This window comes from Falco cherrug, chromosome 13, assembly GCF_023634085.1.
Source record: "Falco cherrug isolate bFalChe1 chromosome 13, bFalChe1.pri, whole genome shotgun sequence".
NCBI lineage: Eukaryota > Metazoa > Chordata > Aves > Falconiformes > Falconidae > Falco > Falco cherrug.
Genome location: NC_073709.1, coordinates 10,931,103 through 10,947,465, shown reverse-complemented (window position 1 = coordinate 10,947,465; position 16,363 = coordinate 10,931,103). Strand labels below are relative to the sequence as shown.

At 41.8% G+C, this 16,363-nt stretch overlaps 1 protein-coding gene across 1 annotated transcript in view; it reads right to left on the bottom strand.

Moving 5' to 3' along the window:
- Positions 1–16,363, bottom strand: part of PCSK2 (proprotein convertase subtilisin/kexin type 2) — a 109,093-nt gene that overhangs the window by 54,051 nt on the left and 38,679 nt on the right. Inside the window, exon 3 of the mRNA XM_055726006.1 lies at positions 1,562–1,675. Coding sequence (XP_055581981.1) covers positions 1,562–1,675 — 114 coding nt within the window. The remainder of the gene's footprint in view (positions 1–1,561; positions 1,676–16,363) is intronic.

Below are 16,363 nucleotides of genomic sequence, written 5' to 3'. Positions count from 1 at the left end.
TTGGTATGGAAAATATATCCCATTTGCTTTGGAGTGCACATCTGTACATAATCATATCTACTGCAATAATGCAGCGGTAAAAAAACCTAAACCAAAACAAACTAAAAAAACAACTCTGGGTAAATTCACTTCTTTGTGGTTTATAAGATTTTATAAGACTCCTACTTAAGCCCGTCAGGGCAGTGGGTCAATCCAGAAAAAGTTAGATCAATAGATTTTACATAAGACTTTTTACGAGCAGGAAATACTTTTACTCTTGAAAGGACAGATCAATGTTCATGACCACTGGGTTTAGTACCAGAAACAACATCTTTGATAACCAAGTGGGCCCTTCTTTAAGCAGGAAAGTTCACTAGATGAACTTCAAGAGTCCTTTCCAACCTTGTGTGTGTGTGATTCTATGGTTCTGCAGTACAGGCAATCCCCTGTTTCATCAGGCATTACTCATGTTCCCCAACCTCATTCACAAATTTCTCAAGTTCCAGGAGAAAAGTAATACAGCTTTTGCTGCTCCTGATGCAAAATTTTTCAATTTTGTGTCAGACACATCTCACTTCAAAACACATTTTAGTGTACTTTATAATCTCAAAAATTTATAGCTTCATAAAAATGTCATTTTTATCACTGCAATATTTTGATAGAAGTACCAGAAAGAAGTGAGTTAATCCACACTTTAGTTTATCATCTCATTAAGAACGAAGCCCCATCTATGCTAATGGGCCTTCATTCATCTGAAAACTCTTGTCGCCTTAGAGCGGAAAAAAACCCTAATAGTCAGCCATGTCAGATAGAGTCATAAAAGATAAGAAACAGATTAAAAGGAAAGAGAATAACAAACACTACTCTTAAGCAAAAAGACCTTTCTTAACTTAACAAGGCAGTACATTGACTAAGTATTTAATCATAAACAGGTTGCAACATTAAAAACTAGCCAACATTATCAAATTTTTTAATAGAAAAAATGATTTTGGCTACTTCTATGTAAAAGTTTAATTTTTCTTTTGAGATTGAAGACTTCTCCCTACAAAATATGACACATTAAAAATGAAACAATTTAACAAAATATTAATTTCTTTTGACATTAGCTTAAGCTAAAATTCATCAGTTTTCAGCTGTTCTGCTTCTGACAGAAGAAAATAAATTAGAGTTCAGATTTCCTTAAGAAAAGAAAAACCTCAACTTTTTCTAGCCAATACACTAGAACTTTTTTTGAAATTCTATAACAGTATTTTACCTGGCAACAGCTCAAAGACATGATTCATATGCAGTTTTAGGGGTCACATCAGCACACCAGGAATGCCCACAGGACACCAATACAGTTCTCTTTCAAGCCTTCTAAGGATCTTTCCGTTGACTGAAATGAAATTTAGCTCTTGAAATGTGCTGGGTCCTCCCAGCATAAAAGAGGTACAGTTAAAAACAATAGGACCGAGCCTTGGGTCCATTCCCAAGTTTTTGTGACATACAGGGGAAGAACTCTTGCAAAACATTGCAACAGCACAGAATGGCTTGAATGCCAATTATTTAGTTACGATTACTGTGATTTTCTTTCAAAACTTACCAGGTACCATTGCTTGGTAAATAAAGGATCATTCATGTTGATGTCAATGTCATTGATGTCTCTGTATCCTCGCTTCCTTCTGCTGAAGCCTTCCTGTTGCACAGCTTTTCGTACCTGGAAAGGTTAATTTTTACATCTTCAGCTCAACATCCTTAACTACTTATACAAAGACTTTTTTAGCCTTGCTTTCACGAGAGGTAAGGCTTATGAAATCACACTGTTTGTATCTGTGTCATTCATTTGCAACTTCTAAACCGGTAACTGATTTCAGTGAAAATTTGCAAAGAGGTAGAGAGCTCCAGGACTACTACAATGGCTATGTGGGGCAGAGACACCCACAAGTGTCCTGCCTGGAGGAAGGCTACAGCTTGAACATGTTTCAGGCTCCCACCTATCTGCATAAGAAAGAGCCCCTATCCAGGCATCATTATTATCATGGATCTTCTTGCCATACATTACTTTTCCACTGCCAGCAAAATCAAAACATTGTTGTTAATAGAAGCCAGAATTATTTAACTAATTGCCAGTATGTCACTGTTTCAAGCTGCTGGCATTTGATAACATGAGGATGCAGGTCTCAACCACGCTTTTACTTTTTCAGATTTTTCTCCAGGGCATTTTCAGAGTATTACATAGCCTTTCCTGCCAAACAGATTTGCTGGGAGAAAAAAAATCTGGTGTTGTGTGCTTTCGGCATACTCCTGAGGTTCTCAAAAAACACGTCTTGTAAAGTGATCTACTTTACTGCAAGGAAAATCCCTGAAATAAGTGATAAATAAATATACTGGCAAGAAAAACTACATGGCAAAAAAGCCACTAAGCTGACCACACTGGCTGAAGTATAAGATATGAAAATGCTGGTTATGAAACACAAATAGCTATAGGTTTTTTTAGAGATCTTTTTCTTTATGAAGAGCAAATCCATAGAAACATTTAAGTAAGCACTGTAAAAAATCAGAAAAGTCAGACACACAAATATACTTGGAGGCAGGAACTACACATGTCAGACCATAATCATGTTATTTGTACCCACATAAAAGAGCACTCCTAAACGAGACCACTGAATGGTTGTAATTGGAGTTATAATATCTGCTAACATATTCTCAGACCTTGCAGAAGTGCTGTCAAGTTTGGCATGCTCTTTTTGTATTCTTTAGCCTAACACTTGGAATGAAGACAGCATGAAGAGTCCCAGCATTTAATTAAAAAGAAAAAAATGTTAAAAAAATCTAGCCTTGATCAAGGAGAAATGCTTAAAACCATAAACTAAGCACACCTTGAGGTGTGCTGCAAGAAGGCAGTAATACCACCAACATTTCCTTGGCATTTTCTTGAAAAAAATGCATGGTTATTAAATAAATCTAATAACTCAGAGAACCACTTCTAGACATGTGGCTTTGGCATTTCTGATTAAGAATACATATACAGGAGTCATACTGCTGTGTCACAGTAATTCATACAGTGTCAGTGAAAATCAACAGAGGAGAAATTCATTCAAAGGCTAAATCAGATCTTAGGTCAGTTGAGTCATTCTTGGAGGTGTCCTTCTGTCTCCGTTAATTAAAGCAGAAGCCTCAAAATACAGTGCTCAGTGAGGTGCCTAAGGCTCAGATGAAACTGGGATCTAACTGATGGGGGCTAAAAGCTATTTTCCTCACAGCTATATTGCTTCACTATAACCCTGAAAACTGAATACCAATTCATAGTGAGCAGGATGGAGCAGTGTGCCCTGAAAAGGCAGTGTCAAACATGCCTAAAATTCTACTTGCATGAATTCTAACTCCTAAAGGTACCAAATGATATAATACTGAACTGGTGGGTGCTTTACCAAATGATAAAATACTGAATTGATTGGTGCTTTCATTTATATGTATGTTTCTGTTACTTGCGCAGGTTCATTAAAAGTGGAGCAAATTGAAAATAAAGAAAAAAACTGATACAAAATAAGCTGGAAGGAGAACACTGATTAAGCAGGACCCACGCTAGGTGTACTTAGTGGTGCCAGGTACCTGTACAGAGTGAAGAAAGGTATAAGCATACTGTTTGATACCTCTAAGATAAGGCTCAGTGATGCCATGGAGACAACAGAGCAATCACCTGTCATTATGCTTTCCTCCGTTACCACCCCTGCCTCTCTGCTTGCGACTACAAACCCTGAGCTGTCACCACAGAAAATAATTATGAACAGAAGCCAACCCTCACTTAGAGGGATGCCAGAGAAAAAGATTTCATGCGTTTGCGCTCCCACGCAAGCTTGCTGGCTCTGCAGGACATGCTGCATTAAGGCACTGAATTAGGATTTAGTACAAAAGGATTTCTGCTAATTAAAAAGCAATGCTGCGGAGCCCTGGCTTTTCTTTAAGACAACCTGGAGGAAGTGAGGGAGCAATTTGCAGAAATAGCACAGGCTGCTTTCCCGCTTCAGGATCATCTCATTTGTCTGATTTGTTCCATCTTCACAACAAAACACAATTTATTTTTTGTATTGTATTATATTACATTATATTATAATTTCCTGAGACAAGGAAATATACCCCTCGAGGAGTTATAACCCTCTCTGAACTAAAATCACTCTGTAGGCTGTTTTCTGAATAGTTCACATGGAGAAAAGGAGTACAGGATGTTAACTAGCCACAAATGTAAATTCAGAGGCTTCTTTTTCACTACAGAATTAAGGGTTTTTTCCCTTTGGTAACTCATAACCATCAGCTCACAAGCATCCAGAAAAGGTTGAGCATTTCTGTCATGAAATAAGTTGAAAGCTTTGGGTAAGACTGTGGTAGTTTCTCACTTAGGTAAGCTATAAATTGCCTCTATTCAGTTGCCTTGTATGAGGATCTCAGCCTGAATGTAAGATCTCGCCTTTCTCCTGATGAAAACGTATCTAGAAGGCAATGATCCCACGAGCAGACAACATCCATATATTCCAGAAAAAAAGCCCAACAGAACAAACTTTGAAAATGATAATGGAAATCCAATGATTTGAGTGGAGAACCGCTCATTTAGGGCTGCAGATAGCTGACTCGGAGAATCCTAGTCTTCTTGCCAATTGGATATCTACAGCAGAAAAATGGTGTTTTCTAGAGCTGGGAACTTGTGCTTTCATATCTAGTCTGGATCAGGAGAGGGATCACATCTGATTCTGCTTTTATCTTCATTTTCTCCTTACAGGAGATGAGGCTGTCCCATGACATCAGTAATATGAATGCATTAAGTGTCATGTCGCAGCTAGTATGTTTCACAAACACACACAGGAGAGAACAGCTTTGCATGCGCAACGGTAGAAAATCATTGGAAAACGTTCTGATCTTGTAACAGCCATAATCCCATATGCCTGTGTCAACTTCAAACCTTGACTCCAGCCCTCAATCCAATGCACAATGCAACCTCACACCATCTTTTAAATACTTTTTTCTCTACCTGAAGCAGGAAAGATCATATTCATAAGACTCAGGGTTCTGATAATTGCATCTCTAAATTATTTGAGCCTGTGAAGCATGATACTTATTAGAATGAGATTTTCTTACTAAAATAGTATGAATTTTACTGTCTCAAAATCAGGCTTATTTATCAGCATTAACAGCCTTTTGTTTATTTCATTCTTAATTCATTTATTCCTTTTTCATCAGGATACAGGATTAAGTAGAGAGCAAAATCTGAGCATCTACTTTATTAGCATGTGACTAAATCATGCAAAAGTTATTAGCTGTGTTGTAATGAGAATAAAGGTCATGTATGAACGAAGGTAGCCTATGGACAATAAGATCTTCATAAGGAAAAAAGGTTCAAGTATTGATTTTTAATATACTTGTACTTATGCATGGCGCATAAAGTCACTTGGATAATAATAAACCAGCAGGATACTGATGCAGAACAAATCAACAGAATAATCAATTGACTGCAATACTGCTCAGGGAGGGCCAGAAACCGCAGCACTAACTGTGCTCTATGCTCCTATGAATGCCAAAATAATCAGCCCCTCATTTTGACAGAACAGGGTTAATTGTACTGGTGAGCTCCTGCAGTTAAATGGCTCTGTTATACTAAGCATAAATGACAGATTTACTGAATTATACCAGCGGGTGCACAAAAGTGGAACAGTACATGGAACTCCAACCTGAAGAATCAAGAACTTCAGGACAGGAGAATTTGGACCAAATTCCAGAGGCAACATGCAGTCCCACTGATGACATCTAATAGGCATGGCTTTAAAACAAAAACAAAACAAACAAACCCAAACCAGAAAACCAACATAGCAGTGAGATGACCAGCCAAAGGAAGCAGTGGTTCTTCTTACTCTAAAGCTTCAGGGTCAATACAGGTCTGTTCCTGAAGGTGACTAAAGAAGTTGGAAACTGATCGCCTGCATTTGTAATAGAATCATTTAGGTTGGAAAAGACCTTTGAGATCATCAAGTCCAACCATTAAACCAGGACTACCAAGTCCATTACTAAACCATGTCCCCTAAGCACCACATCTACGCATGTTTTTTAAGTACCTCCAGGGATGGTCACTCAACCATTTTCCTGGGCAGCCTGCTCCAATGCTTCACCACCCTTTCAGTGAAGAAATTTTTCTGAATATCCCATCGAAACCTCCCCTGGTGCAACTTGAGGCTGTTCCCTCCTGTCCTGTCCCTCATCACCTGGGAGAAGGGACCGACCCCCCTGCCAGGAGCTGCAGAGAGCGATAAGGTCCCCCCTGAGCCACCCCCTCTCCAGGCCAACCCCCCCCAGGTCCCTCAGCCGCCCCCCGTGAGCCTGGTGCTCCAGCCCCGTCCCCAGCCCCTGCCCGGCTCTGGACACGCTCCAGCCCCTCAGCGTCCCCCCTGCAGTGAGGGGCCTGAAACACCCCAGGGTGCGAGATGTGGCCCCACCAGTGCTGAGGGCCCTTCCCCGCCGGGCAGTTCCCAGCCCCTGCCCCAGCCTGCAGCTGCGGGGGGCTGGTGTGACCCTCGGGCAGGGCCCGGCACTGAGCCCTGTGGAACCTCACCCCATCGGCCCGGCCTGCCCAGACCCCCCTGCAGAGCCTCCTGCCCCCCAGCAGGTCAGCGCTCCCCCAGCCTGGGGGCAGCTGGGAACTGGCTGAGGGTGCGCTCGATCCCCTCATCAGCGATAAACAGAACTGGCCCCAGTACTGGGCCCTGGGGAACACCACTGGTGACTGGCCGCCGTACAGGGACTCCTTCCCCGAGCTATCTTGCCACTCCTTGGTAGGTGCAGTTAGAGCCGCTACCACAAAGATGTAGCAGCTGTTTAAGCACAAGTCCTTTGAAACTACAAAGCTTATCAACACAACCTTTGCTGCCATTTCTAAGCAAAGGACAGAGGAAGACTTTTTTTCTTTTTCAATTTGAAAGATTTCATTGAAGTAAAAACACGTCTTTCCATCAAAATACTTTTATCACTCTTGCTTTATACATTTTTAAATGGCTATTTTCATAATGACAAACACAGACAGCATAAGAATTGCTTTGATTTCTAGGTGAAGTAATGTCAACTGTAAAATACATCCATTTTTCATTGTTCTTACCATGTCTCTAACTTGCTGTTACTTCTTTCTTTTGTTACTAGTTGAAACAGTGTTGGATATCAAGGACCTGCTGGGGGTTTTTTTGTTTATTACGCTTAGATGTTCTGGACCAGTTCTAGTTTTCTACTTTCTCTAACCAGCCCCATTTACCTGCCCAAACACTTCTAAGTTTATATAGACCATAAGCAGATACTAAAGCCTCTGGATACTTACACTGTCCCCAGGCATCCCTCTTGGGATGTCTTCTCAGTTTTACTTGACTCCACCTTGTGCTCTTTGAACTTCCCACCCCCTTTCTCTGGACATGGTATTGTGAAGTGTCACACTTCCAGTAGAACAAAACAGGGACAAAATACTGCACCATTAAAGTGTGACAAAACTGTCACTGATTGCCTTGCACAGCAAATCACGGGGTAGTTTGGGCTGCTTACTAACTTTCTCTGCAAAACCCACTGCAAATTAAAACATTAGAGGTATGGCCATTTAGGAAACTGCCCCAGAAGTTCCATATCAATCAAACAACAATAAAATATGAAGGTGAACAGGCTGAACTCAAAGGTTCCCCTCAGGCAATTAACCTTTCTTGATGGAAATGCAATTTAAAGAACTTGTGTTTCAACCAAGTTCATATTTTACAAAAAAGTATGCAAGAACTGACTTGCCTCTACCTTGTTTTGTGACCTTTTGTTTTCCTGATATTAGTTCAGTGCTTGGTAAATAAGGAGCTTTCAAAAATAAAAGAAAGGGAAAAGAAATCAATATTTTTGTCCATTTAGCAGGCCTCTCACAGTTCAGTGACATTCAGGAAGCAGTGAGTAAAGAGAGAAGGAATCAATGTGTAAGAGGAGGCTGCAGATCACATTCAACCTGCTCAGCTAAGCAATCAATAGCGCTGCTCTAGCTGCTACTTTGAAATGTGAGTTGTTTAGGCTGCAATGTAAAATGAATGCTGAGTAGGGATGGTCTGCAATGGAAATGCCAATCTAGTAAAACAGAAATTTTCATAGGATCATGCCCTCTTTGACAAAGTTTTTTTGTTCTGGGATAGAATTTATTAAGGGGAAAGACTGAGACAGCAAAATAAGCCCTGTATATCTTGATATGCAGCGCACTGCCTCAAGAACAAGCAAACTGCTTCACACCTCTGCTCTCTCCTCAGTTTGGCATGAGGGCTGTACCAGGATCTACACTATCACAGGTGCTAGCTATTCTAGGAACTCCGTTCTTATTTCCAATTTTTTCACTGCTTAAACAAGCCAACAGGAGAGCAGGAGCATTTCTGAAATCTTAAGATGTTTCCAAAAGGAATGAAAAACTGCTTATTCTACATGGAGAAGCTGACATTACAATTTCTGGTATGTAACAACAGAAAAGTAAAAGTAATTCACATTTCAAACAATGTCTTATTGCAAGACAGCAGGACAGTCACTACAGTTACAAAATCAAAGACCTCTGTTAAGAAAGAAATTTCCCAGTGATGGGCTATAACTGCAGGCATTGGTCTCTCCAGTGGATCTGGAGAGGCTGCAAACCACAGGGACACTTTATCAGCAGCTTGTGGGTAAATTTCACACTTTGCTGTCTCACCAGTTACATTGGGCCACAAAAATGATCAGTCTTTCAAATTAATCAGAATAACCACCTCTCAGTGCAGGTGTAAACAGCAGCATGCCTGGTGACAGAAAACAAAATTGGGCTCCGTGCACGTAGAGCACTATTGACTGCAGATCCTCCCTTCTTAGCTGCAAAATTGGTTGCTACAAGTCACACTTTTCTCTTCTTTTACATCCCTTTGCCAAGTACTGCAGATACGCCTTTCTTAAAACATCATGTTAGGAAAAAACCCACCATTTTCTTCTTCTTCCACAGTAGAAGTCTTTTCATGGAGTGCTTTTCATTATTACAAAGGCCACCATCAAGCTTTGAGATGATATTCAAAGTAGGTCTACGTTACATTTGCAACCTCTCTGTGGTATAAAAGGGGTTTTGTTCAAATGGGAATCAGGCCCAGTTCATCTTTAAGACTGCAAACCTTTTGGCATTGAGACTAGCTTTTGCTTATATCTGTGCAATACAAAGAAAAGAGGTGCTCAGATGATGCTGAATCTTTTAATTTAATAATTTACTCTTTATCGTCATTTGTTCATTTATATCTTTGGATCATTTCTTATATTCCTGGGCAGACTTCCAGCAAAGGACTTTCCTCCTGCTCCACAATAGCTCACTGGTCCTACAAGGAGAGAGGTACTACAGAGTCCACCTTTATATAACCACCTTTTTAAAGATTCCATGAGTATGGTTGCTGCTTCCACACAAGCAATGAATATCTGATACATCCCAAGAGAACAGGAGTGCTCACAGGCTAAAGATTCCTCTAACTCTGTTGATTATTAGTTAATTTATTTCATGAAGAAAGTCTCCAGATAAGTGGGGACTGTCAGAAAATATCACTTTGGGAAAAAATCTGTTCAGTTTGGTTTGTATGGGAAGACTCAACTGCCAGGTAAAGTTACTATCTTTGTTGAAGCACACCCTTGACTCACCCTGATGCATAAGAGACTTCTTGTAAACACGTGGATTTGCCTACTAATGCCCGAACACATTTTCAGTCATAAAGCATCATTTGTAGCAGCTTTACCTCACTTCATGTATTACCTTTCTAAAGATGCCATTTTGCTTTACAGACATAGACGTACTCCATATGCACAGACTAGACGTGCCTTGTTATATGCCTGTGTAAGTATGCATCATCATTTAGAGAAACTGAATCAGCAGGGGATTGAGACCTCAAAGTCAGTCTGCAGCATGTGCTGAAAATAGATCCCCCTGGTCTCCAAAGTGATTCTGCACCTAAAAGCTGGCTTCTGACCTGTGCTATAACTCATCATACTTTCACTTCATTCTCCACAGCCTCCTTCCCACTCAAATTTCATCTAATAGCTCATCATTCGCCATGAAACATCTGCTTGGAAAAATATAATGCACATTTTCTCTCGTGGAATTGCTGGCATGGTTCATCCTCTTCTCATGTTAACAGCAAATACACCACAATGTCAGACTCGTTGAAAAGCTGCATGTTGCCCTGTGATTTATTTTGCTTTCTATGCGTACTCCTTTTCTAAACACCAAGTCAAAAACCCAAACCATTTTTATATAACTGCCCCGCAAGCCCAGTGACAGCATTCAGTCACGGTAACTGTGGTAGGAGCTATTTGAGGTTCCTCTCATGCAGTGGGGCTTAAAGTAAAAGTTTACTTCAGGCTCCTCTGCTGTTTATGGCCCTTCTGAGCAGATGGGCTCTACTGGACTCAGTGGTGGTGAAACATTTTCATACAAAATTGTTGCCAGGATCTCAGCTGAAGAGCAGCTTCCCAAAATAAAAATTGTATCATGGCACTAGGAGGGAAAGCAGGCAGACTAATGTCAGTGCTGTTGCCCTACATGCAGTGCATGAACCGAGCTGAAAATCAATTTCATTTAAATTCATTTAACAAAGTCTGAATTAAAACCATTACTTAAAACTAGCTGTGGGTCCTCCCTCAAAACCTGAACTCATGGGGGTGACAGCGAACAAATGGTTGGCTCCACCATACAGAATCCAGGCTCTCTCAAACCTGGGTTCAGAAAGGGCAAGAGTGCTTTTTGATTTTTTTTTCCCAACTGCAACCCTGTCAGGGTCCTAGAGAATACAACTATTCTCTTTTGTTCCCTCTTCAGCACTGTCATTGCTAGAAACAGTTTTTCCTTTCCCTGCTTCTTCTGCTCTGTGAGCAAACAATGCAGTTTGAATCGGGGCAAATACCTCCTGAAGAGGCATCTGTTTCAGTCAACATGGAAGGGAGCCCCTCCACGCAGACAGAGGCAGCTGTCCCAAATGCCCACTTACTCTTTCCCCGGCAGCTCCCGCGATCGCTGTTCTGACTCAGGTCCCCGCAGCACCATGCAGCAGGCTGCTACCACTGATTGCTGCCCGCTGCTGTCAACACCTCCCCAGCCAGGTGGTAACGACATCTGCAGAAGGCCCATTTAGCCTTAATAAAAAACAAAGCCTATTTTTACAAAGCTGCTTGCCTGGAGTGACATAGCAACAACTGCCAAAAAGTCTAAGCTTATTCTAATATTTCAAACCTGTAATACTTAAACTTCAAGGTCCACATGAGCAGCAGTGATATATTAGTGAGCCTTTCTTTTCCATTTTTAACGCCTTCAGAGCTCTGTTGCTATCTCAGTGGGGACGAGATACAGAATTGCAAACCACTGATCTTCCTAAAGTGCTGCCTGCTGGGAATTACATGGGCTGTACAACGTCTTCTCTCAGGAAATTTCATAACTAGAAGCCAGACACAAAACAGAAGCCAACCTTATGACAGAGGGAAAACTGCAATTATGCTGCTGCTCACATTCACAGATCTGCTTATGCACCCAACAGCAGAGTAGTTGTTTATAGCACAGCTACCACTTTATTCTATTACCATAAATACACTGGACAGAAAAGACAAGGGAGCTTGCTCCCATGCATGCCTTTCCCAGCCCAGGAAGCGACTGATGATCTGTATTGATTGGGCCGTGCACTGTAAAGGTTGCAATTGCAGTTCTTCAGCTCCTAGATTCAGAGGTTTATGGATCCCTGTCACAGAGCACGTTAATAAAATCAGCAGAGGTTTATGTATCACTGCTGTACTGCACTGGGTTAGTGGTGTAGAGCTGCCAGGGACAGGCCATCTGCCACAGAGGAAGCATCAAAACAAAACTGTTTCTAGAGAACGATTTCTGTATGAAGAGGAAAGATAGGAGAAGCCGGGAAGTAAGAGGTCAGTTTGCAAAAAGGGAAGAAACAGCCAATGTCTTACTGTTCTGGTCTTTACCCAAATCAGTTTTTATTTTGATACTTTCAAAGGACTGACCTTGATCCTTGTCAAGACATGTTGTACGTCAGAATCCTTTAGTTAAACATCTTCAGTTCCTGCCTTGGAGCCCACAGAGAGCACAGTTGCAGAGTTGCTGGTACCCAGCACAGTGGCAGAGAGCATGGCCAAGGCAGAGAGGTCTCCATCAGGGCACTTTTCCCAGAATCTGGCTGCCATCAAGTGGCAGAAACCTCCCCCTTCTGCCCCTGAACTCCCGACCTGCCTAGCACCCAGCTTGAGAAGTGTATCAAACACACATTCCCCCAGGCAAAGTCTACAGCTCTGCTCTTGTCAAGAAAGTCACCAGGACACAGTGATTTGGCAGAGAGATCACCATCTGGCAGGAGACTGTAGGCAGACCTAACACTGTGCAGTGGTGGGGTCAACAAAGCAGGGAAGAGACGTCCTGCTGGGGCACAGAGTCGGCCCCAGCATAACAGAGCACACCGCAAAATAACAGAGACGGAAAAACCTGTGAAACTGAGACAAGTATTAATACACTCAGAGTTTATCCTAGCCGAAACTCTCCTTAGCTTCTCACAGAGACAGGGCAGTATGAGGCACAGAAGCCTGGTCTGAATATTCTTTATGGATCTTCTCAACAGCCCCCTTAGCAGAGATGCTTTTTACATCCCTGCCCATGTTCTCCAGCAGCCTGTCCCACTGGCTGCTGGCCAAGCCTCTCTCCAAAGCACATCTGCACAATTAAAATTGTTTTCAAAAATCTTAGAAACAAAGGGGTTTATGCCTTGATTTCAAGGGACTGAGATATCCAACTGATTCTGATTTGTCACAATCCCCTCTATTTAGCCACTGCTGAGAGCTATTAAAAATGGCCCCCAAAGACTACAAAACTCATTATAATCAGAGTTGGATTTGCACTGGCAGGGATTTGGTGCCAGAATTTTCCCTTGTCCCCACTGGGTCAGAGCACAGACTGGCTTAAATGAAGTAATAACATGATCATCCTGCTGCAAATTCTTTGAACAATTGCTGCGTTTTTGGCCAGGAATGAGGGAGTATCTTTTCAGTTCAGTTATTAGCATAAAATAATTAGACTTTGGGGTATATTTTCCTTCCAGCACACATACATAACTTGCATTAATATTAATAGGGACCTCTCTATTCACACTCATTGAAAGGGAGGTGTACCCCAAGGGACTGAGAAAGACTAAACCCTAAATATGCTTCTGCTTATCACCGAAGTTTTCCATATACTCCTGTAAACTGCTGTCCTCATTACATACTTCTTGCTCTTCCTAGTTTATTTCCACTGAGACAAATATTTAGCATGCCATGGAAGAAAATCCTTTGCTCAGGCTTCACAAAACAGGCAATCAAAAATGATGCATGCAAATTCTATGGAAATCGTTCTTTGTGTCCAGACTTTGAGACCCAATTCATATTATGGTTTTCACAGAATTAAAATTTAATGGAAAAGCTTCCCCCATGAAATTACATTTCTTTGGTATGAAAAGTGATGGATCTCTGGTTAATACTAACAGTGCCTGCTGCACACACATTTAGGGGCTCTTCATATTTCCAAAAAGCCAGCACTAACCTGTGTTACAGCAAGCACTGAAGAAGTGGCTTGAGACTACCAGTACTTCACAGAGTAACAAAAGAGAGATCTGGGGAAATAAACTATTACAGCAGAAGGATTGACTTTATGGCAGTTTGAACAGCTGCCTAGACTGGGGATATAAAGTTCCACATGTCTTGGGTCACTGCAGTCTGAAGAATGCAGAACATCTAGTGCCAAATGACAGAATCATGGACTTGGCAAGCTGTTGACAACACAATGACGTCAGAGATGATGTCCTTTGTTCTGGACCTTTCCTTTAAGAGCAAGGTGAGCTGTACCTACGAATGACCATTACGAAGGAAAATGACAAACCATGAAGCGCTGCCAGAGATACACCAGAATTATGTAAGGGATGAAGCTGCCAAAGTCTTGACTCAAAATGTCATTTTATGACACGGAAAGTAACAACATTATTCTCCAAAATGGGGAAATACGAACAAAAAATAGGGGAAAAACCCCCTGAGGCCCCTGAAAAGGACTGAAAATCACCATCCTTTCTACTGGGTAGTGCCCCTTGTTGTTCCTCACTCCCCTTTCAGGAAGGGCCAGCACCTTACCACGTGCCACACTGGACTGAAATGCAAATGAGATCAGGAAAATGCTCTAGATTAGAAACAAGTTTTCAAAATGCAGTCATACGCCCTATCCCAACACCAGCTAATCCTGCAACAACAACAACAAAATAATAGAAATTATGTCAGAAGAACAAACATTGAGGACAAAGGAGGCAGGAATACTTAAACTAAGGAACACCACTGAGAAAAACATCAGGTGAAACCACCACAGTGGAAGAACAGTATACATTTGGTATAAGCTTCTTGGCTGAGATTCAATTCTTCAGAAGTCCAAAGACCCAGGTGCCACCTCCTCTTGTCCAAGGGTAAATACAGACTCACTCCATTCATTTCAGTGATACTACTTCAGATCTTCACTGCTGCATATTGGAGAAATGTCTATCTCTTGTGTTTAACACCATCCCTGGGAGGAGAAATCCTGTTAAAAGCCTCCCTCCGGTTGATCTCAAGTTCGGACTTGTGGGGCTGAACTTGTGAGGACGAGTTATTATTCTTTGCTTCAGGGTAGAATGCCTATTTCCAAAGAAGTAACCAAATATGCAACCCACTGGTGAGGAAAAGACGCTGAGATACTGAGGGGGTACGAGTAAGCAGGGATGCTCAGAAGGTGCATGCTACAAAGCCGGAGCAGCATGCAGAGCCTCATGAATTAGTATGTTCAGGCTCTTCAAGCAGCAACAGCACACAGACATGACCTGCAGACCTCCTGATGTAGGTGCGCTGCTGGTGCACCTCAGAAGTGGTGGCTCACAGGTCACTTCTCTCCAGCATTTCCATCTTGGAGCTTGTGGAGGAGTCAACATAAGCACCCATGACCAACTGCACAGAAATACTGCAAAAATCCCAGTGTTAGCCTCACCTGAGACATGTGTTGTCCCTTCATACGCTTCTTCTCCCTCCCATTTAGGCCAGGTTCCCTCTTTCTCCACAGGTGCCTACAGGTGATAAAAACTGTCCAGGAGAATTTTTCTTCCCTTTATCGTAACGCGCAAAGCAGCACCATTTAGAGAGGAAGAAAGCACAAGCTCCTTGTACCTTACACAAGCCTGTAACTGAGGTCACGGTTTGGTCAGGGATGAAGGAAGCAGATGGCTACTTTGTTTGTTTTTCCTTGAGATCTGTTATGAAAACAGAGTCCTGGAAAGCTACTTGCATTGCCCAGTACAAACTCATCTGAGGCCCTTATGGAAAACATGGCTGAAAAGAAAACAAATTTTTTTCCTGTTGTCAACCATCACAACAAAAAATAAAGGCAGAACCGAGAAAAGTTCTCTCCTATTCCCCCTTAATATGTCCTATCTCAATTTACCTCAGGGCTTGACCAAAAAACTCACATAAATCTCAAGAAAATAATTCATCCTGTCTTTCAACAAAATCAGTAGTTCCTCTAGTCAGGGGCGGTAGATAGCTGCTGTTTCAATCAGGCAAAACATTAAAAGAGGTTTCAAATCACCTCACGAAGGTGACAAAAACTATTTATCATTTCATTCTACATCTTCACCAGAGGGTAATGCACATGGAGACAGAACCTCAGCCTGGAGGCAGTGCTGCAGTTTGGGATCAGAGCTAAGAAGATGCCTTGTCCTGCTGTACTACCGCTGCTCCTGGCAGTTAGGGCAGGAGAACTGAAAGAAGCTAAATGTCTGCTTCCTACGTGCAGAGATTCAAGAGAGCTCCCATTTCCATGAGCAAATATTATAATAAAACCTGTGAAACACCTACATAACCCTAAGTGGTAAAAAATCACAGATACATCTGGCAAACCATACCTTCCCCAGCCAATCAACACACATTTGGGGTCAGTACCATCATCTAAAGTAGGTCTAAACTAGCACAAAGACACAAAATTCCCTGACTTTCTGCTTCTTTCCATCTGAAAATGCAAACACAGAGGAGTGTTGGATTTTACCTTCTGGGAAACACTGTATATAAACCTGTAACTTGTGCATAGTTTCTGCAAAAAATTAGTTGCTTATTGGACAGCAAAGAATGAAATAGGTAATGAAAAAATGTTACTTAGCTCACAGTCTCCTGAGCACAAAGACCTCCCACTCAAATCTCTGTCAACACTAGAGAGGTAAATGTATTTTCTCCATCTGCTGCTGCTGTTACCCAGGTCGAAGAAGTGCCATCCTGGGAAAAGCTGGAACGAGCCATAGAGAAGGAAGGATAGGAGCAGAGGCAGGGCAACTAGTACTGGATT